The following is a 23,013-nucleotide window of genomic DNA, read 5'->3' on the forward strand; positions in this document are numbered from 1 at the left end:
CATGGGATTCTTCCGTCCTAAGTGCAGGACTCTGCACTTGTCCTTGTTGAACCTCATCATATTTCTTTTGGCCCAATCCTCTAGGAAGGTAGCAAGGGAGCAGATGCTGCAAGCATCTGGGTAAAGACCTGGTTCTTATGCTGCTATGCTGTGTACTGGAATGATGCCAGCAGAATTAATACTGGAGTGGCATGGGAAAGTGTCCTACTGAGGTGGAAGAAATAAGACAATCCTCCCTGCAAATGATAGCAGAGTATCTCCATGAACGTTTCCTGGAGATCTCCATGGAAGACATAGACAGTCTTTTCCGGGGGCACCCTGTGTGTAGTTGGAGCAGACACTGGGAAGCAGATACCCACTGCATCTCACTTTTTTCACGTTAAACATAAAATATAAGAGCGTATAACCCCTAGAGTTTGATTGGAATTGCATTCTCACCGGAGGTGCCTTCCCCGGCATCACACTCAGCCATTATGCTATCTTGCGATGAGCTGGACTGCTCTGGGGTTAAAATAGCTCCTGACTCTCAGGGAGAATGGATCCTTGGCTTGCTTGTCTCCCATTCTCCTCCTCCTCAGCCTCATCCACAATGCGCTCCCTTTGTTGCCTGAGGAGGCCCGGGACTTGGACTCCTGTGAGGTATCCACGCTGCATTGGGGTAGTGGTGGGGTCGCCACTGAGAATTGCATGCAGCTCATTGTAGACGTGGCATGTCTGTGGTGCAGAACCAGAATGAATGTTTGTGTCCCTTGTTTTCTGGTACACTTGCCGAAGTTCTTTGATTTTCACACAGCACTGCTGTATGTCCCTGGAGTAGCTCTTTTCCACCATGCCCCGCACAATCTTTTTGTAGATGTTGACGTTTCTATGGCTGGATTGGAGCTGTGCCTGCACAAACTATTCTCTCCACAGACCAATAAGGTCCACCACCTCCTGTGTACTCCAGACTGGAGCGCATTTGGGGCATTGAGTCGCCATGATCAGCTGGGCTTCCGAGCTTTCCATGTTGATCAAACAGGAAATGGGAATTCAAAAATTCCGAGGGCTTTGAAGGGGAGGGGCTGTTTCCTGTGTACCCGACTGCTGTGCAGCGGAGTTGAAAATTATCACCAGAGTGGTCACAGCGGAGCATTGTGGGACACTTGCTGGTGGCTGATACATTCGATTTACATAGTCCTGTGTCTATACTGCCTCTCTGTCGACCCATCAACATCGAATTAAGCGCTATGCCTCTTGCGCAGGTGGAGTAATTAAGTTGACATAACAGTCGAGTTAGGTTGGCAGAAGGGACCTGGTAGTGTAGACACATACATTATTAGGTTGACGTAAGGAGGCTTCCGTCGACCTACGTTTGTAGTGTAGACCAGGTCTAAGTAAGTGGCTCTCAACCCTTCCAGGCTATTGTACCCTTTCAGGAGTCTGATTTGTCTTGCGTAGCCTCAGGTTACATGTCACTTAAAAACTACTTGTTTACAAAATCAGACATAAAAATTCAAAATGTCACAGCACAGTATTATTGAAAAACTGCGTACTTTCTCATACCATAAAATTATAAAATAGATCAATTGGAATATAAATTATATTTAGAGCAGTATAAACAAGTCATGTCTATCTGAAATTTTAGTTTATACTGACTTCACTAGTGTTTTTTATGTAGCCTGCTGTAAAACTAGGCATATATCTAGATGAGTTGATGTACCCCCTGGAAGACCTCTGTGTACCCCCAAGGGTACCCTTACCTCTGGTTCAGAACCATTGGTCCAAGTCACCATGTGGGCCCTGCTACCTCACTAAAATTTTTGTAGTGCACTTTGACATACTGCTGCTTAGTGCCCATACAGCAACATAAAATTTGTGTTTACGAACAATTAGACCATGTCAAACTGGGGTGTGAATCTACCCTTCAGTAACCTGCTGCAGTCTCACTGTCCATATGCACCCTGCTGACACATGTTAACAGACCATTAATGCGCTCTGAACTAGTCCTATTTCAAAGAGGACTGTTAACACACATCAACAGGATGCACACAGACTGTTATACCATGGCAGACTACTGCAATTTAGTTTCACACTCTATCTTGCCATGGTCTAATTGTTCCTCAAAGGACCCAGTACCATTATCTTCTGCACCGTCTCTAGCGGTTCAGTTTCCATTAGTACTAATGACTCTGGTACTGGTAATTTTGGTCAACAAGATCATCTCCATTGACTTTCTTTGCAAGACCGGCACTAACAGAGTCATTACTGATGAAACCTCCCACCTCACAGTCAGTACCATCCTACCCAGTACCATATTGGTATTGTCTACACCTCCTATATAATAGCTAGAGACTTGGTGGTTTTGTCCCTCCCTGACTCTCTACTGTTCTCTCATCTGAGTCAGGGAGCATCAGGGAAGATCTTACCCAAATACACACTTACAGACAATTCTTATTAACTAAACTAAAATTTATTTAAAAAGAAAAGAGAGAGAGAGAGAGAGTATTGGTTAAAAGATCATTATACATACAGACTTGAATAAATTGTCAGTTTCATAGTAGAGATGGTGAGCTTTATAGTTGCAAAGAGTTCTTTCAGACTTAGTCCTTAAGTTCAGTCCAATTTAACTTGGGTTTAATAGTGTCATTGTCTATATTTCTCTTTGAAGGTTGCAGTAAACTGTTTATGACCTGCTTAATGGATAATTACCTTATGCTAATTAACGCAACCAGTTACCTGTGTATACATAGGAAATAGGTAATTCTACTTCAAAGCAACTATTCTTCACCCAACAGATCAACCTGATCAACAGGTTGATCTGTTGGGTGAAGAATAGTTGCTTTGAAGTAGAATTACCTATTTCCTATGTATACACAGGTAACTGGTTGCGTTAATTAGCATAAGGTAATTATCCATTAAGCAGGTCATAAACAGTTTACTGCAACCTTCAAAGAGAAATATAGACAATGACACTATTACAGCCAAGTTTAATCTAAATGTTAATATTCCCTTTTGACCTCTGAATCAATAATTCCTGTCTATTACTATAGCTATCTGTTTACATCAATGGTGGGCAACCCCTGGGCCACAGGTTGCCCACCATTGATTTACATGGTTAAAAACTAACAAGACATGAAAACACATACCATTCGTATTACCTCTAATTCTCTAACAATACAGGTTTGCATTTCAAAACTCTAGTCTATTTAACATAGCTATGATACCTATTTGTAAGGAATAGCCTTAATTAGCATTTACATACTTCTCTAACATGACTTTAACGGTTGAATTTGGGTCATTTAGCCTGCAAGTTGCTTAAGCCTTTTTGGCCCAGTGTCACAGCTCCCAAATGAATAAACTGATTTTCAAAAGTGCTGAGAACCTTGCTGTTCTCAGTAAAGTCAATAGAAACTGTTGGGTAGTGAACATTTTTGAGAATCGGGCCTCTTACTTGGTACTTAAATATGAGACTAGAAGTCTAAATTTAAGCTTCTGTTTTTGAAAATCTTATTATGTGACTTGCCAGAAGTCACAAAGGAGGTCTGGGGCAGAACCAGGAATTGAACCCAGTGTTCCTGATTCCAACTTGTTCGTTTACAAGACCATATTTAGTTTAGTTCTTGTATCATTTCAATTTTTGACTTACTGTACCTATAAAAGTTAATTGTTACTTTTTGACATATAAACAGCCATCTGAAGTGCTTATATGCTTGTTGTGTTTTATTTCTTAGACTATCGTAGAGCTTTCTGAAGAACGGGACTGTCTTCATTTTCTACCTCATGCATCAGCAGCACAATCACCTTGTGGATCTCCAGGCATTAAACGCACTGAAAGCAGACAGCACTTGTCAGTGGAGCTGGCAGATGCTAAAGCAAAGATAAGAAGACTTAGGCAGGAGCTGTAAGTACATATTGATTGGAAATGAATCTCAATATGAGAATTGGGTTCTTGGGTCTTACAATATTGCTGACCTCACACAATACAATACTCTCTAGGCCAATTGTCCAGTTTTCAATATGAAACTGTAGTTTTAAATGCATTTTGGAGCTATTACTATTACAAAGAGAAGAACATTTCTAGAGTGTGAGAACTTTACTCTAACAGCCATAGGCGCCAACTCTTCAGGTGCTCCAGGGCTGGAGCACCCATGGGGAAAAATTGGGTGCGGAACACCCATTGGCAGCTCTCCGCCCCGCCCCCCCCCCCTCGGCCTCCTCCCCAAGCGGCTGCTGCGTCCTGCTTCTTCCCACTCTCTCCCAGCATTTGCGCCGTGAAACAGCTGTTTCGCGTGGCAAGCCTCGGGGGAGGGGGGAGGAGGAGGAACACAGCATGCTTGGGGAACAGGCGGGGCCGGGGCGGGGATTTGGGGTGGGGTCCAATAGGGGCAAGGAGCGGAGCGGAATTGGGCTGGGGCTCAGGAGGCCCGCTGTAGTTTCAGATGTGTATTGGTGTGTATGCTCTTTCTCTTACTGTATATTGATAATTCCTTTGATGTTTTAGCTATGAACATATCAACAGAACAATGGATTGAACCTTTGAGTATGTTGTGGTTAGTTTGTGTCATTGTGATATGTAAAATGAATGTGAAGTGCTCATAAAAGTATACTGTGGAACTTCCTCAGGGTTCGCGTACTTGGGAACTCCTTGCGGGTTTGGGATATACTTGACCAATCCTGAGTTGCCATGCAGTTCAGTGACTTATGTTGAACCTGTGGTGCCTAGTTGATGTAATTGAGCCATTTCACACTCACAATCTTCAGATAATGTAAATGCTTGTCTGTATGAGAAGTTAGTGTACAGCAAGCTAGGATGTGAATTTACAGCACAGTAGTTGCAACCTCACTAACTCCCTATGTGTACATTCTTACAGCATCTTTGTGTGCTTTACCTTAGGCTTGGTAAGCCAGTCAATTGACCAGTCAAATAATGTTATTCGCCTGTTATTTGACCCCTCCCTTGTATCTTCAGCCAACAACTTGCTGATAATATAAAAAGTTCTGTGTGATTGACAGTGTTGTGACATCACATCTCTATAGAAGTCCCTCTCTCCCTGCTCTGTTTCTGCTCCTTTTGCTGCTTATGAGTTGATGGTTTTTGCTGCAGGGAGGAATGGCCACCTACCCCCCTTTATGTGATCTGGGAGTCTATAAGGGTCCTGGGGAGAAGAGGGCAGCATGCCCAAAAGCATTTTGATTGACTGGAATCATCTGGAATAGCAGCAGTTAGAAATAGAACAGAATGGCTACTGAAATACAAGAAATACTTCATAATCTAGAGAGCATTCCAGAAGTAATGAGACATTAATAACAGTACACAGAGCTCTGTGTGGCTTGAAAGCTTCTCTCTTTCACCAACAGAAGTTGGTCCAATAAAAGATTCTACCTCACCCACCAGTGACATAATAAATTATGCAGAGTTGGAGAAAGCCAGAATCATTTGCATGGAAATTTTTTACTAGACAGGAAAGTGGAAAAACTATTCCAACTATGTGGAAGTTCTGTTTTCTGAGTTTGATTCAGCCTGTAACTTCATAGTGGCTGTTGCAAATTTTAAAAGATATACAAATGAACAAACAATTCTGACCGAGGCAGCAAATTATAAAGCAAGAATCAACTCATTCAGTCATAAAACAATATGGAGTGCAATCCCAGCAGCTGAATTGAAATATTTTGCTCTTCCATCATGGTGGAAAGGGTTGTGTCCTCATTGCATTCTAGCTACAAAGTGGTAAAAATTCTTTTAACAATTCTGTGCACTACTGCTTGTGCAGAACAAAATTGGTCGGTTTGTGGAATCATTCGTTCAAAAGCCAGAAATAGACCGAAGACCTCCACTACTGGGAATCTAGTGACCATGCATCATAATTTAAGATTGGAGAAGAAATGACAGATGACTCAGTAGTCATCAGACAAAGAGCAAGAAGGAGATACTGATAACTGATGAGGATGACAAAGATATAGATGAAGCAGTTGAAGCTGATAAAGAAAAAGAAGATAATGAAAAGCAAGCTGCATGAAGAGTTGGCTTGCTGCCTACCTAGTAATTTAAAAATTACTTTTCTTTTTTCTTATGTTTTGTAACTGTTCAGTCTTGAATGTTTGCATTTAAATGCTTACCTGCGGTAGTAATAATTCTTTCATTTTTTAAAAACTTCATTTCATTGTGTTTAATATTTTTTACACATTTAAGTAACTTGATTTTTATAACTAGGCTAAGCCTATTGAAGACCATACAAATTTACTCTCTTTTGTTACTGTTGTTACTGTTCTAATAATAGTGCTTTAAAATATTTGACCATTTTTGTCATTATTTGACCATATTTGACCAGTGTTCGATTAGTCAATTAACCAATTATTTTGGACTGGTCAAATGCCCAACCATACTTTAGCTTAGTATGCTTATAAGTATACTTAACTAAAGTGCCCCAAGGCACTTTTAGTGCACAGTAAACATGTCCACATAAGGAGTTAGTGTGGAGTAGCTAGTGTGCTGTAAATTCGCACTCTAGCTTGCTGAGCACTAACTTCTCTCTGAAGACAAGCCCTAATTCAGCACTGCCTTTCAGTTTACACAGCGCACAGGGAGGGGAGGGATAGCTCAATGGTTTGAACATTGGCCTGATAAACCCATGGCTGTAAGTTCAATCCTTGAGGGGGCCATTTAGGGATCTAGGGCAAAAATCTGTTTGGGGGTTGTTCCTGCTTTGAGCAGGGAGTTGGACTAGATGACCTCCTGAGATCCCTTCCAACCCTGATATTCTATGATTATTTCAGGTGCAAACACCAGTGTAATTCCCCATCTGTCTTGTTCTCCATTACTACTCTATCAATGGTATGTGCCTTACTCTGCTTTAAATGTGTCTTTTTATAGATGTAATCTTGTGTGGGAATATATTTGCCTCAATAATTGAGGCAGTAGGGAAAAGGCAGGGTGAAGCAGAGAGCTGTGATCTGTGAGCAGGTCAGGACTTTAAAAAAGATTATGTTCTTCTTCGAGTGATTGCTTATGTGCATTCCAATAGGTGTGTATGATAGTCAGAAGGTTTTTCCTCTAGCGGTACCTGTCAGGTCAGCTGTGGAGACCACTGGAGTGACGCCTTCATGGCAGTGTATATAGGTCCCTGCCAACATGTTGCCTGCTCAGTTCCTTCTTAATGTCAGTGATGGTCGTTGGAGCAGCTCAGTCTCTTGCATTTGCAAGTGGCTACCTAGTGGTTCCCTTTTCTTATTTGTAAATAGTTTAATTGAGTTGTAGTTACCAGTAGTTGTATAGTAGTTTATAGTTAGTTAAGCTTACTTTGGGGGGGGCGGGCTAGTTTTCCCCAGGCACCGGGGCATGCCTCGGGGTTTAAGGCATGTGAGAGGTGTGCGAAACCTATGCCTAGAGGCAATCCCCATGCTCCATGTCTTAAGTGCCTAGAAGGTCATCGGACAGACAAGTGCCCAATTTTCAGGAACTTTAGACCCAGGACTAAAAGAGAGCAGGACTATCGTTTAAAACTCCTCCTGCTGGAGTCAGCCCTCCGCCCTCAGCTGGTACCGGAAACAGCACCGGCATCATGGGTGCGCAACACCCAGGCCTCGGTGCGGAATGCCCTGGCACCGAGGAAGGACTCCTCCAAGGAGCATCAGCTCTGCTTCCTGGCTCATAAGGCCAACTCTAGCAGGCAGTACCACTCACAGTCCCCAGTGCCACGTAAGAAAAAGAAGGCGGATGGGGTCGTTCCCCCCCTTAAGAAACTGTGGGGGAATTCCAGTGGGATGCATCCTGCAGCAGGACACCCACGGCCTGGCTCTCAAGACCTGACTCCATTGACTCCTGCCCCAACCGGAGGTCTGTCGAGTCCAGTATTGGTGGACTCCCTGACTCGGGAGGATTTGGAGGATGAGCTCGACCCTGCCTCCATGCCGGGTAACTACAAGGCAGCATGGGACCTTATTGCCATAATGGCACAGTCCTCGGTCCTGGAGATGTGAGCTCCAGCACCGATGTAGATGCAGGCTCAAGTTCAAGCATTGTCAGCGGTACTTACAACAGCATCTATGATGATGATGCATGTGACACCATTTCCAGCACCCTTCATGGCACCGATGGCAGCACTGCCCCCCATTCATTATCAGGGCAAGCCCATGATGTTACGGCACCACTCCCCATCACCCCAGTACAGCTCCCCGGCACTGTCGGGCTCCGCCTTCCCCGTGGTTGAGCTCAGAGTACTCTTCCGAGTCAGAGGCTGAGTCTTTTGTCTCCCGACGCAGCCAGTACCACTCACAGTCCCGGCACAGCAGAGTCGTGGACTCGTCGGCACCAGCAGTATCCTGGCCACACCAGTGGCAGGATCCAGTACAATGGCCCTTTTGGATTCCTTGGGCCTATCATCAGGGTCAGGGCTTCAGGGCCACATCGGTGGCATTCACACCCTGTACTCCCCTCTCGGCAACGTCAGTGTGACGTCACACCTCCCAGGGCTCCAGAGGACCCGGCTCAGGATGAGGATTCTGGGCCTCCACGCTCAGGCGCAGCACCCAAATCAGCGCCACAAGTTGCACTGGAGCCACTTCCAGTCACAGGGGGGGGACCGATGCACCTGACCCAGGCTCTAGGGAGCCAGAAGGGCATGAAGACCCAGTCCCATGGGCCTCCTCGGGAACAAAGGGTAGGAATTAATGGCAAATTCTCAGAATGGAGAGGGGTAACTAGTGGTGTTCCCCAAGGGTCAGTCCTGGGATCAATCCTATTCAACTTATTCATAAATGATCTGGAGGAAGGGGTAAACAGTGAGGTGGCAAAGTTTGTAGATGATACTAAACTGCTCAGGATAGTTAAGACCAAAGCAGACTGTGAAGAACTTCAAAAAGATATCACAAAACTAAGTGATTGGGCAACAAAATGGCAAATGAAATTTAATGCAGATAAATATAAAGTAATGCACGTTGGAAAAAATAACCCCAACTATACATACAATATGATGGGGGGCTAATTTAGCTACAACGAGTCAGGAAAAAGATCTTGGCGTCATCATGGACAGTTCTCTGAAGATGTCCACGCAGTGTGCAGAGGTGGTCAAAAAAGCAAACAGGATGTTAGGAATCATTAAAAAGGGGATAGAGAATAAGACTGAGAATATATTATTGCTCTTATATAAATCGATGGTATGCCCACATCTCGAATACTGGGTACAGATGTGGTCTCCTCACCTCAAAAAAGATATACTGGCACTCGAAAAGGTTCAGAAAAGGGCAACTAAAATGATTAGGGGTTTGGAGAGGGTCCCATATGAGGAAAGATTAAAGAGGCTAGGACTCTTCAGCTTGGAAAAGAAGAGACTAAGGGGGGATATGATAGAGGTATACAAAATCATGAGTGATGTGGAGAAAGTGGATAAGGAAAAGTTTACTTATTCCCATAATACAAGAACTAAGGGTCATCAAATGAAATTAATAGGCAGCAAGTTTGAAACAAATAAAAGGAAGTTCTTCACGCAGCACACAGTCAACTTGTGGAACTCTTTACCTGAGGAGGTTGTGAAGGCTAGGACTATAACAGGGTTTAAAAGAGAACTGGATAAATTCATGGTGGTGAAGTCCATAAATGGCTATTAGCCAGGATGTGTAAGGAATGGTGTCCCTAGCCTCTGTTTGTCAGAGGATGGAGATGGATGGCAGGAGAATGATCACTTGATCATTGCCTGTTAGGTTCACTCCCTCTGGGGCACCTGGCATTGGCCACTGTCGGTAGACTGATACTGGGCTAGATGGACCTTTGGTCTGACCCGGTACGGCCGTTCTTATGTTCTTATGTTCCTCCTTGCTGGATGAGGCAGTGGCGGGCACCACCACCACCCTACCGATGATGGACACCAGGGAACACCCAGACCGTCTTACCAGTGTGGTCCTAAACCTCCAGGCGGAGGAGGTCACAGAGGAGTCGGACCCGATGGTGGACATCCTTGCCCCAGAGGGTCCATCTAGGATGGCCTTGCCCCTGATGAGTGTGATCCAGTACACTACTGGGGTGTTCTGGCAGACTCCAGCCTCGGTAACACCCACCGCTAAAATGATGGAGAGATGTTACTTTGTGCCGCAGAAAGGATATGAACACCTTTTCACCCACCCACAACTGGGAACTCAGCTGGGTCGATGCAGCAAATCACAAGGAGTGGTAGGGGCAGCCAGGTCCCACACCAAAGTTACAGGATGCTAAGCAGCTGGATCTTTTCGGCTGAAAGGTCTACTTGACCAGTGGGCTCCAGCTTCGAGTGGACACAAGAACAAATGGATATAAACTGGACACTAGGAAGTTTAGACTTGAAATTAGGCGAAGGTTTCTAACCATTAGAGGAGTGAAGTTCTGGAACAGCCTTCCAAGGGGGGGCAAAAGACACATCTGGTTTTAAGACTAAGCTTGATAAATTTATGGAGGGGATGGTATGATGGGATAGCCTAATTTTGGCAATTAATTTGGCAATTGATCTTTGATTATCAGCAGGTAAGTATGCCCGGTGGTCTGTGATGGGATGTTAGATGGGGTGGGATCTGAATTACTACAGAGAATTCCTGGGTGCTGGCTGGTGAGTCTTGCCCACATGCTCAGGGTTTAACTGATCGCCATATTTGGGGTTGGGAAGGAATTTTCCTCCAGGGCAGATTGGCAGAGGCCCTGGAGGTTTTTCGCCTTCCTCTGCAGCATGGGGCACGTGTCACTTGCTGGAGGATTCTCTGCAGCTTGTGGTCTTCAAACCACAATTTGAGGATTTCAGTAACTCAGACATAGGTTAGGGGTTTGTTACAGGAGTGGGTGGGTGAGATTCTGTGGCCTGCATTGTGCAGGAGGTCAGATTAGATGATCATAATGGTCCCTTCTGACCTTAAAATCTATGATTCTATGAGTCTGAGTGGCCAACCAGCAACCAACTAGCAGTACTCAGCCACTATGCTTTCAATTCCTGGAGCACATTAGCAAAGTTTCAGGAATTGCTCCCAACTGACTTGTGCAAGGAGTTTAATGTGCTACTAGAGGAGGGCAGGGTGGTCTCAAGAACCTCCCTCCAGGCTGTGTTAGACTTGGCAGCTTGGACTATGGCCACTACCCTTACATGAGATGCAATGCGTGGCTGCAAGTGTCAGGTATACCGCTGGAGGTCCAAAACACTATCCAGGACCTGTCCTTTGACAGAGCGGGCTTGTTTGCCCAAAATACAGACTCTCACTTGCACAGTCTTAAGGACTCGTGGGCGACTCTAAAGTCTTTGGGGATCCACACACCTGCACCCCAAAGAAAACCATTTAAGCCTCAGGTCCCATCCCACTTCTATTCTGGGCCCCCGAGGTGAGACTCGTCCAGGAGATGGGGCAGGAATAATAAGAGACGCCTGTCGTAGTCCTCCTCAGGCCAAGGCCAGGGTTCTTCAAAACAGCCCCTGGCCCGAAGCCAAACTTTTGAAGATGCAACCAAGGATGGAGCACCTGTACCAAGCTTGGATCCTTACCCACTCTTTGTGAATCGACTGTCCCACTTCTACCGTGCTTGGTCCCAGATCACGTCAGATTGCTGGGTCCTCAGCATAGTGGACGTGGGATAGTCTATCCAGTTCTGTTCCCTCCTACCCTCCTTCCCCATCCCTCTTCAGGGACCGTTCTCATGAACAACTCCTTCTGCAGGAGGTGCAATTGCTTCTCACTATAGGGGCAATAGAGGAGGTTCCTCGGGAGTTCAGAGACAAGGGGTTATACTCCCGCTATTTCCTCATCCCCAAAGCCAAGGGTGGGCTCTGGCCTATCCTGGATCTGCGAGACCTCAACACATTCATAAGGAAGTGGTCTCCCTGGCCTCCATCATTCCTTCCCTGGATCTGGGAGACTGGTACGCTGCCCTCGACTTGAAAGATGCGTACTTTCATATCTCCATTATCCTGGCCCATAAACGATTTCTTCACTTTGTGGTCAATGGCCAGCACTACCAGTTCGGGGTGCTCCCATTTGGGCTTTCGGCGGCCCCCCGGGTATTCACGAAGTGTATGGCGGTCGTGGCAGCTTTCTTGCGCAAATGTCAGGGCAAGTTTTCCCATACCTGGATGACTGGCTCATCAAGGCCAAGTTGCGAGCACAGGCTGTGGAGCATGTGTCACTGGCTCTGGCCACCTTCCTCAGGCTGGGCCTCATATTGAACATGCCCAAATCTACACTAGCCAGGGTGTTCCCGAGCCGCGCTTCCAAACACTCAGGGACATTATCAAGAACCTTCGCCGATTCCCCACAATGACGACCAGAAATTGCATGAAACTGTTGGAGGATATGGCGGCCTGGGCATATGATGGCCTGCACATACATGATCCAGCACACCAGATTGCGCCTTCTGCCTCTCCAGGCGTGGTTGGGGCAGGTGCACAGGCCAAGCAGGGACCTAATGGACAGATTAATCACCCTCCCTCCCTTGCATTCGCAAGTCTCTCCGCTGGTGGCTGCAGCCACAAGTGGTCTGTACCCTTTCCTAATCCCCAATTTACACTATCGCTGGTTACAGACGCTTTGGCGCTCAGTTGGGGAGCACACCTGGGAAATATCAGAACCCAAGGCCTATGGTCCTACGCAGAACTATCGCTGCACATCAGTGTAAGGGAGATGAGGGTGGTTTGTCTGGCATGCCAAGTGTTCCAAGCCCGTCTTCAGGGCACATGTGTGTTGGTGCTGATGGACAACACCCCAGCAATGTTATATATAAACAAACAGGGTGGTGCTCGCTCCTTTCCCCTGTGCCAGGAAGCCCTTGGGCTGTGGGACTTTTGCATCGCACACTCAATACACCTAGAGGCGACGTACCTTCCAGGAGTGCAAAACGAGCTAGCCGACCGCCTCCACTGCTTATTTCATGGTCATGAATGGTCCCTCATGGTGGACATCCCACTCTCGATTTTCCAGAGGTGGGGCTTTCCCCACATAGACCTGTTTGCGATACGGAACAACAGGAAGTACCAGTGGTTCTGCTCGTTTCTGAGCCAGAGCCCAGACTCCATTGTGGACACCTTTCACCTTTCATGGATGAGTCACCTGCTTTATGTTCCCGCCCTTCCCTCTCATACACAAGTCCTCCTTAAGGCTCACTGGGACAGGGCTTCCTTGATCCTCATAGCACCAGCGTGGCCCCGCCAGCACTGGTTCACCACGCTGTTGAACCTCTCAGTGGACCGACTAGTAGCCCTTCTCATGTGCCTGTCCTTCATCACACAGGACTATGGCCGTCTACAACACTCCAACCTGGAGTCCCCCCCCATCTCATGGCATTGAAACTCCATGATTGAACCCGCTCAAGCTTTAATGTTCAGACTCAGTTAGGGAAGTTTTGCTGGGAAGTAGGAAACCCTCCACTCGTGCCACGTACTTGGCAAAGTGGAAGCGGTTTTCCATCTGGTCTCTGCAGATGGGCAGCCCTCTGCAGCAAATGTCAATTCTCCTTGTTTTGGACTACCTACTGTACCACGAGCAGCAGGGGTTGGCAATATCATCTATCAAAGTATACCTGGCTGCCATTTCGGCCTTCCACTCAGGAGCAGCAGGTAGATCAGTCTTCGGAAATCCCATGGTGGGCCGGTTTCTCAAGGGTTTGGACAGGCTTTATCCGCAGGTGCGACAGCCCATTCCCCAGTGGGATCTCAACCTGGTCCTATCCATGCTCATCAGGCCCCCTTTTGAGCCCATGGCAACCTGCCCCCTCTGTCCTACCTTTCCTCAAAGGTGGCATTTCTGGTGGCCATAACCTTGGCCAGAAGGGTCTCTGAACTCAGAGCACTGACTTCTGAGCCTCCCTATATGGTCTTTTATAAAGACAAGATGCAGCTACACCCTCACCCCGCATTTCTACCAAAGATAGTCTCATGTGAACCAGGACATATTTTTACCTGTGTTCTTTCCTAAGCCACATGACAGTAACAGAGAGTGAATGCTCCATTCCAAATTGAGTGCATAAAGCTTTTTCGTAAGTCACCACAGCTCTTTATTGCAATCGTAGAGAGCATGAAGGGGCTTCCCATCTCGTCCCAGCGCATTTCATCATGGATCACGTCCTGCATCAGAATGTGCTACTACCTAGCTAAGACTCCAGCCCCTCCGCTGACGGTGTACTACACAAGAGCGCAGGCTTTGTCCGCAACATTCCTTGCACAGGTCCCTATCCAGGATATGTGCAAGGCAGCAACGTGGTCTTCCATCCACACCTTCACGTCACACTACACCATCACTCAACAGGCAAGGGACGATGCAACCTTTGTCAGGGCAGTGTTGCATTCAGCAACCAGGTGAACTCCAACCCCTCCTCCAGGGAAATTGCTTGGGAGTCACCTGAGCAATCACTTGAAGAAGGAATGCACATGAGCAATCACTTGAAGAAGAAAAAACGGTTACCTACCTACCTCTTGTAACTGTTGTTCTTCGAGATGTGTTGCTCATGTCCATTCAAAGTAGGTGTGTGCGCGCCGCATGCACGCCAGCCGGAAGATTTTCCCCTAGCAGCGTCCGTAGGGTCGGCCCTGGCGCCCCCTGGACTGGCACCACTATGGCGCCCTATAAAGGGGCCTGCCGACCCTCCACCCCCTCAGTTCCTTCTTACCGCCAGTGACGGCTAGCTGGAACTTCGCTTGCTGATAGCAAGTTTAGCAGTGTCCCATCCTCGTGTATATAGTCTGTGTATATAGTTAAGAACTATGTACAACTGATATAGATAGACTAACTGTTGGGGGGTCTCCCCCCACCTTCTTGTCGCCCCGCCGGGGCATGCCCGGGTCTCCCAGGTTTAAACTCTGCAAGGACTGCGGAAAGTTCATGCCAAAGAGTGACCTGCACTCTGCTTGTTTGAGGTGCCTTGGGGAGAGCCACCAAAGGGACCGGTGCACTATTTGCAGGGGCTTCCGTCCCAGAACTCTTAAAGACAGAGCTCAAAGACTTAGAGTTCTTCTGATGGAGGCTGCCTTGCGTCCACCTTCGGACCCGGAACCAGCCGATGCGGTGCCGAGCACGTCATCGTCAGTGCGGAACGCTCCGGCATCAGGACTTAGGGCTCAGCCCAAATCCTCCAAAACCCGGCACCGGAGGGAGTCGGGTCATAGGAAGTCGGCCTTAGTGCGACACGGCTCGCCCTCCCCAGTGCCTGCTAAGAAGAAGAGGCCGGTGAGGGAGCGATCACCCCGCCAGGACCTCCACAGGCCGACGCCGTCGGCCGGTACAAGCGGACAAGCTGGGCCACAGCCCCCGGCTGCTCCGTCGACTCCTGCACCGGAGAGAGGGCAGTCGAGTCTGGAGCGACCAATATCCCCGGACCTTAGCGGAGATGTGCGTCCCCCCTCGATGCTGGAGGCATTCGAGGCGGTCTCAGACTTGCTGAGACTCCCGGTAAATAATAATAATAATAATAATTGGAGATATACCAATCTCCTAGAACTGGAAGGGACCTTGAAAGGTCATCGAGTCCAGCCCCCTGCCTTCACTAGCAGGACCAATTTTTGCCCCAAATCCCTAAGTGGCCCCCTCAAGGATTGAACTCACAACCCTGGGTTTAGCAGGCCAATGCTCAAACCACTGAGCTATCCCTCCCCCTCCGGTACCGGCCTCCCCGCATCGTGGCAGGGCGTTGCTGACCATAGCCCGTCCCCCAGTACAGTCAAGGGGCAAGCTGGCCATGATGTCGCCTCCCTCTCCGCCCCGCGCCACCCAGGTGGCACCGGACCTGAGAGACAGCTCCCCGCTGCCTCAGCGCCGCTCTCCAGCGACGACGGGTGCCGCTCCCCCCAGGTCCTCTTATTCAGAGACCTCAGACTCAGAGGCAGACTCCTACCACTCCAGCTGGTTGCGGAGCAGGAGGTTGGCTTCGGGGGTGAGCCACCAGCGGTACCCACCACAGTGGCAGCAGCAATGGCAACCGCTCTCCCAGTGGCCGTTTTGGACCCCCTGGGCCTACCACCAGTTGGTGGGCCAGGCGTTTGGTCCTCGGTCTCCTTGGCATCGATGGCCCCGGCGCAGTTACCTCCTCCACCGGCACCGTCGCCGGGCAGGGGTGTGCCGCATCTAAGTTCAGCACCCCTTAGCTGGGCATCGGCGGTGACCACGATTCGGGCTCAGCAGGTGCCGCCAGACACACCAAGCCGTTCATTGGCGACCCCGGTACCAGTCGCGGTGCCGCATTTGGAACCGGCACCAGCCCCGCAACCTCGGTACCGTGTGCCGCTGGACCTCGAAGGGCTGAAAGCGCCGGAGGACGGGCCAATTCAAGTGATTTCCTTCTCTTCTTCCACGGACGAGGTGGTCGCGGGCACGGCCGCGGCACCGGCCCTGGAGGACACTAGGATCCTTCAGCAGCTGCTCAGGCGAGTGGCACAGAGCGTCGTAATCCAGGCAGAGGAAATTAAGGTGGACGTTGATCCGGTAGTGGACATCCTGGCTCCCTCGGGACCAACCAGAGTGGCCCTACCATTGATCAAGACCATAGAGGACACGTCCCGCACCTTATGGCAAACGCCAGCCTCTTTGGCCCCTATTGCCAAGAAAACAGAGAGGCGTTATTTTTTACCCTCTAAGGGGCATGAACATTTGTACACCCACCCTTCCCCGGACTCCCTGGTGGAGGACGCTGCCAACCAAAGGGAGCGTCAGGGGTTTCAAGGCTCGATGTCAAAGAACAGGGACACCAAAAGGCTCGACCTCTTTGGTAGAAAGGTGTACTCCACGGTAGGCCTTCAACTATGAATAGCCAACCAACATATAAGCCGATATGGTCATAACACATGTTCAGCCATGTTGAAGTTTACCGAGCTCCTTCCCCAGGACTCGAGGGCAGAGTTTTCGGCCTTGGTGGAAGACGGAAAGCTGATCTCCCGAGCCTCCCTTCAGGCTGCCCTGGATGCAGTGGACTCGGCCTCACTCACCATGGCAACAGGCCTGGTCATGAGGCGGGGAGCCTGGCTCCAGATCTCGGGCCTTCCCTATGAGGTCCAGCAGACTATCCAAGACCTCCCCTTCGAAGGGCAGACGCTGTTCTCGGACAAAACGGACAAGCGTCTGCATAGCCTAAAGGACTCGAGAGCTACGCTTCGCTCGCTGGGCCTGCATACCCCGGCAACCCAACGTAGGCAGTTTAGGCCGCAAGCGGCCCCGCGCCCTTACCAGCCTCAGAATCATCCAGAGGTTGGACGCAGACGGGGCAGGAACGGCAGGAGGCGCCACCAATGCCACCCCTCCGGTCAGGCATCCGGCCAACCGAGACCGTCATCGGGGCCTAGGCCCCCTATTTGATGGTACGATTGAGGATGGCCTACCGATCAGGACTCCACATCCTTCTATCCCTACCTTTGGGTCACGTCTGTCCCCCTTCTACCATGCCTGGTCCCGAATCACGTCGGACAGTTGCGTGCTTCGCACGGTAGAGAGGGGATATTCTATCCAGTTCTCCTCCCTCCCGTCCTACCAACCCTCCTCCCCGTCCCTCTTCAGGGACCCCTCTCACGAGCAACTTCTAATTCAGGAAGTGCGGTCCCTCCTCACAGCACGGGTGGTGGAGGAAGTTCCTCAGGAGTCAGGGGCAGAGGCTTCTATTCCCGGTATTTTCTAATACCGAAGGCAAAAGGGGGCCTCAGACCCATCCTGGACTTGCAGCGGCTGAACAAGTTTGTGAAAAAGCTCAAGTTCCGCGTGGTCTCCCTGTCTTTGATCATTCCCTCCTTGGATCCAGGAGATTGGTATGCCGCCCTCGACTCAAAGGACGCATATTTCCGTATTGCCATAATCCTCCGACACCGTCAGTACCTCAGGTTTGTTGTGGCCAACGCCCATCTGCAGTTCACAGTACTCTTGTTTGGCCTGTCAGCGGCACCAAGGGTCTTCACAAAGTGCATGGCAGTCGTGGCGGCCTTTCTGCGCAGGCGGGGTATCCAGGTATTCCCCTACTTGGACGATTGGCTTATAAAGGGCCGCACCAAGGAGCAGGTGGAAGCTCAGGTGCTTTTCATCAGGCGGACCTTCCTCGAGCTCGGCCTCCTCTTAAACAAGGCCAAGTCCACCCTGTCTCCTACCCAAAGGATAGAATTTATAGGGGCGGTTCTGGACTCGACCCACGCCAGAGCATATCTTCCGGAGTCCAGGTTTCGATCAATGTCCGAGCTCATCCTCGGTCTGCACCGCGCCCCAACTACCATGGCACGGAACTGTCTCAAGCTGTTGGGCCACATGGCGGCGTGCACCTATGTGGTGAGCCATGCCAGATTCTGGCTTCGCCCACTACAGTCCTGGTTGGCGACGGTATAGCGCCCGGCCAGGGATCCCCTGGACTCAGTGGTGACTCTTCCCCAGGTGGTGCTGAGCTCTTTACGATGGTGGCTCGACCCACAGAAGGTGTGCATGGGTGTTCCCTTCGCCACCCCTCAACCCTCCCTCTCCCTGGTGACGGATGCCTCGGATCGGGGATGGGGAGCGCACATGGGGGATCTTAGGACACAGGGCTTGTGGTCGCAGGAGGACCTCAGGCTACATGTCAACGTCAGGAAGCTGAGAGCTGTACGCCTGGCTTGTCTTACCTTCCAATCCCACCTGGCCGGCAGATGTGTCTCAGTCCTCACAGACAACGCATCAGCGGTCTACTATATCAACAAACGGGGGTGCATGCTCCTCTCCCCTGTGCAGGGAAGCCCTCGTGCTGTGGGACGTTTGCGCTCAGAATGCTACCCACCTGACGGTGTTCTACCTTCCGGGGGAACAGAACAGCCTGGCGGATGCCCTCAGCCGCTCTTTCTGGGGTCATGAGTGGTCCCTTCGTCAGGACGTAGTGCGCTCAGTCTTCCAGCTCTGTGGTCGTCCCCCGGATAGACATGTTTGCTTCAAAGGAAAACAGGAAGTGTCGGCGGTTCTGCTCCCTCCGGGGCCACAGTCCGGGGTCTCTGTCGGACGCCTTCCTCCTGTCCTGGAGGGAAGGGCTGCTCTACGCCTTCCCTCCAATTCCCTTGATACACAGGGTAATTCTCAAGATCTGCAGGGATCACGCCCATGTAATCCTGATAGCACCGGCGTGGCCGTGCCAACATTGGTACACGTCACTCCTGCACATATCCACCCGGGCGCCCCTGACGCTGCCCCTGCTGCCGGACCTGATCACGCAGGACCAGGGCTGCCTCCGCCACCCAAACTTGCAATCACTCCACCTCACAGCCTGGATGCTCCATGGTTGAACCCGGTGGAGATGCAGTGCTCCCAACAGGTCAGACGGGTGCTGCTCGGTAGTAGAAAACCTTCTACCAGGGCCACCTACCTGGCCAAATGGAAACGCTTCTCCATCTGGTCCGGTCAGCAAGGGCAGGAGCCGTTGCGGGCCCCGATTCCTGTTATCTCAGACTATTTGCTCCACCTGAGACAGCTGGGCCTTTCCCTCTCCTCGGTTTGAGTTCACTTAGTGGCCATCTCGGCTTTCCACCCGGGGGAGAAAGGCACCTCGGTGTTCGCAAACCCACTGATTGGTCGTTTCCTCAAGGACATGGACAGGCTGTTTCCGCATGTCCGTCAACCAGCTCCTACCTGGGACCTCAACCTGGTCCTCTCTGCCCTCACAGGGCCTCCCTTTGAACCCCTGGCTTCATGGTCTCTGCTGTACCTGTCATACAAGGTCACTTTCCTCGTAGCGATCACCTCGGCCAGGAGGGTATCGGAGCTCAGGGCGCTGACATCCGAACCCCCATACACTGTCTTCTAGAAGGACAAGGTCCGACTTAGACCTCACCTGGCTTTCCTCCCCAAGGTCATCTCCCAATTCCACATGAGACAAGATATCTTCCTACCGGTGTTTTATCCAAAGCCACACTCTTCCGGTAAGGAGCGGAGGCTGCATTCCCTGGATGTCTGCAGGGCCCTAGCCTTTTATATTGAATGGACAAAGCCGTTTAGACGGTCGACCCAGCTCTTCATTGCGGTGGCAGATAGAATGAAGAGGCTCCCGGGCTCCTCTCAGCGGATCTCTTCGTGGATCGCGGCCTGCATATGGGAATGCTATCGTATAGCAAAAACCCCTGTTCCTCTGGTTATGGCCCACTCCACCAGGGCACAGGCCTCCTCCGCGGCGTTCCTGGCTCAGATCCCGACTCAGGAGATTTGTAGAGCTGCCACGTGGTCCTCCATCCAAATGTTCACATCGCACTATGCCATCACGCACCAGACTAGGGATGATGCCGCCTTCAGTCATGCAGTACTCCAGTCGGCAGTGACCTCCGACCCCACCACATAAGGTTAGGCTTGTGAGTCACCTACTTTGTATGGACATGAACAACCACTCGAAGAAAAAACGGTTACCCACCTTTTAGTAACTGTTGTTCTTCGAGATGTGTTGTTCATGTCCATTCCAATACCCACCCTCCTGCACCTCTGTCGGAGTGCCGGCAAGAAGGAACTGAGGGGGTGGAGGGTCGGCGGGCCCCTTTTATAGGTGGCCGTAGTGGCGCCACTCCAGGGGGCGCCAGGACTGACCCTATGGATGCTGCTAGGGGAAAATCTTCCAGCTGGCGTGCACGCAGCACGCACACACCTACTTTGAATGGACATGAACAACAAATCTCGAAGAACAACAGTTACTAAAAGGTGAGTAACCGTTTTTTCTTCGAGATGTGTTGCTCATGTCCATTCCAAATCCCACCCGCCTCGCCTCTGTCGGTGTATTCTGGCAAGAAGGAACTGAGCAGGCGATGGGTCGGTAGGGATCTATATACACCACCATGAAGGCACCACTCCTGGGGTCTCTGCAGCCGACCCAACAGGTACCGCTAGGGGAAAAACCTTCCGACAATCATGCACGTGGCATGTGCACACCTATTGGAATGGACATGAGCAACACATCTCGAAGAACAACACTTATGAGAGGTAGGTAACCGTTTTTTTCCTTTTTGCTAGTAGACAATGCTGTCGCCAGAGGTCCTCATTTCCAGCACACTCCAACTCCAGTGGTTAAAAGAACAACTTTCTATTGGTTGTGGTGAGACATAAAGTGGGACAGCAATCCAGGTGGGACATAATAGTCCACAGTATTTTTATTTATCTTTTATTCAGGTATACAGTGGGCAGGTGGGTGGAAGAGCTTGCCAGTGTGACCCCTAACCACCACCCCACTATCTCCCTGTTTTCCTTACAGGTTGAGAATGTAAGAACATAAGAGGGGCCATACTGGGTCAGACCAAAGGCCAGTGCCAGGTGCCCTTCTTTATCCCAATGCTCATCCTCTTTTTAACTATCCCCTCCTATCCCAGCTCACAGAGAGCAGTTTTGCCCCAAACTCCACTAAAACACCCCTCCTGCTGTAAGCACAAGCAGGAGCCTAGATGTAAGGAATCTGATCTAAGTGGCAGGTGCACTAATTTAGAAGAAGGCTGTTAGGGATTAGTTGGCATGTTTTGGGTATAGATTGGGTGGGCATGTAGGGAGAGCGGTGAGGGAGGTTTACATTGACCAGCTATCTCCCCACACCAGTGAATGATTGCCAAATTTTGCTCCCCCTTCCCCAGTGATGGCCCCATAAGTAAAGGGAAGCTCTTCCCTTCCTTTGCCTAGTCCTAGTACATAGAAAAATCAATCTCCATGACGAACACACGATTTTTCTATGAAAATATTTCTGTCCCTTCCAAATTTCTAAACATAAATGGAGATGGTGAAGCTCTGGCCAGTGGGTGGCTCTGACCTCCACCTGGCATAATGTTTTTATGCCAGAGTAAAATGTGTGCAGATAAAACCCAGGATTAGGGATGTGTAATTTAGAGGGATACAGCAACTCCATGCACACCAAGCAACTTGCATATAGCATAGAAACAGTGCACCCAAGGATTTAGCCCAACATGCTTAGTGGAGAGAGGAGACAGGTAAGGTTAATTAAGAGTTGAAGGTAGTGTAAATCACATTTATGAGATCACTGATCAGCTTTTACAGGCCTCTCTCTTGACCAGATTATCTAAACTGGCTGAACTATCTGGCTGATTCATTCAGAAACCCCCTCTCCCACTACATTTTAGTCTTTATGAAGACCGTAGAACAAAAGATGTGGCTCTCATTTTCTGATGTCTGTATTATTATGTGTCTTTTGAAATGTGCCCGCCCAGGATATTCTATAAACAGCTGCACCAAGAAAATTAGTGAAAAAATTACTGTTATTAGTTTGATTGGCAGGTAATAGATAGCCTAAACAGTGAACACCAGTATGTTCCATATAATTTAGTACAATTCTCTCTAGTCTTTAGTTGAAGCATACAATTAGAACGACAGTGAAGGCTCTGAACATTTAACATTTTGCACTGTATTTGAATTTAATTTGTAAACACATTTCCTCTAGGCATAGGAGTATATTAAAAATCTTAGACTTCTTTAAATTATCAAACTGTCAGAAACATGTGGTACTATATATTATATGTTGGGTTGCATTTAAAATTGTGAAAATACAAATAGATTCATATCTTGAGTCAAAAAATAAGTAGTCCTAGATGACAGACAGTATAATCTGTTTATTTTAGACTAACTTCATAGTTTGTTTTAAGATATACCATATACAGTACAATTCCTTAAAAAAGTGTATGGAGATTGTTTTGAGGTATATTTTTAGCATGCTGCACATGGAATTAGCTACAAAATATGATTCAAGAATTCGGTGTGATGAAGACACTGCAAGAAACTGTATTCATGCATGCTTAATTCAATAAGAACATAAGAATGGCCATTCTGGGTCAGACCAAAGGTCCATCCAGCCCAGTATCCTGTCTACCAACAGTGACCAATGCCAGGTGTCCCAGAGGGAGTGAACCTAACAGGTAATGATCAAGTGATCTCGCTCCTGCCATCCATCTCCATCCTCTGACAAACAGAGGCTAGGGACACCATTCCTTACCCATCGTGGCTAATAGCCATTAATGGACTTAACTTCCATGAATTTATCTAGTTCTCTTTTAAACCCTGATGTAGTCCTAGCCTCAGGCAAGGAGTTCCACCGTTTGACTGTGTGAAGAAGAACTTCCTTTTATTTGTTTTAAACCTGCTGCC

At 49.1% G+C, this 23,013-nt stretch overlaps 1 protein-coding gene across 16 annotated transcripts in view; it reads left to right on the top strand.

The window, feature by feature from the left end:
• CCDC88A (coiled-coil domain containing 88A) overlaps positions 1-23,013 on the top strand; it is a 374,196-nt gene that overhangs the window by 157,509 nt on the left and 193,674 nt on the right. For all 16 annotated transcript variants that reach the window (XM_039529475.1, XM_039529472.1, XM_039529474.1 and 13 more), the window contains one exon: positions 3,711-3,880. In XM_039529475.1, coding sequence (XP_039385409.1) covers positions 3,711-3,880 — 170 coding nt within the window. The remainder of the gene's footprint in view (positions 1-3,710; positions 3,881-23,013) is intronic.

The sequence above is a fragment of the Mauremys reevesii genome, linkage group 3 (assembly GCF_016161935.1).
Source record: "Mauremys reevesii isolate NIE-2019 linkage group 3, ASM1616193v1, whole genome shotgun sequence".
NCBI lineage: Eukaryota > Metazoa > Chordata > Testudines > Geoemydidae > Mauremys > Mauremys reevesii.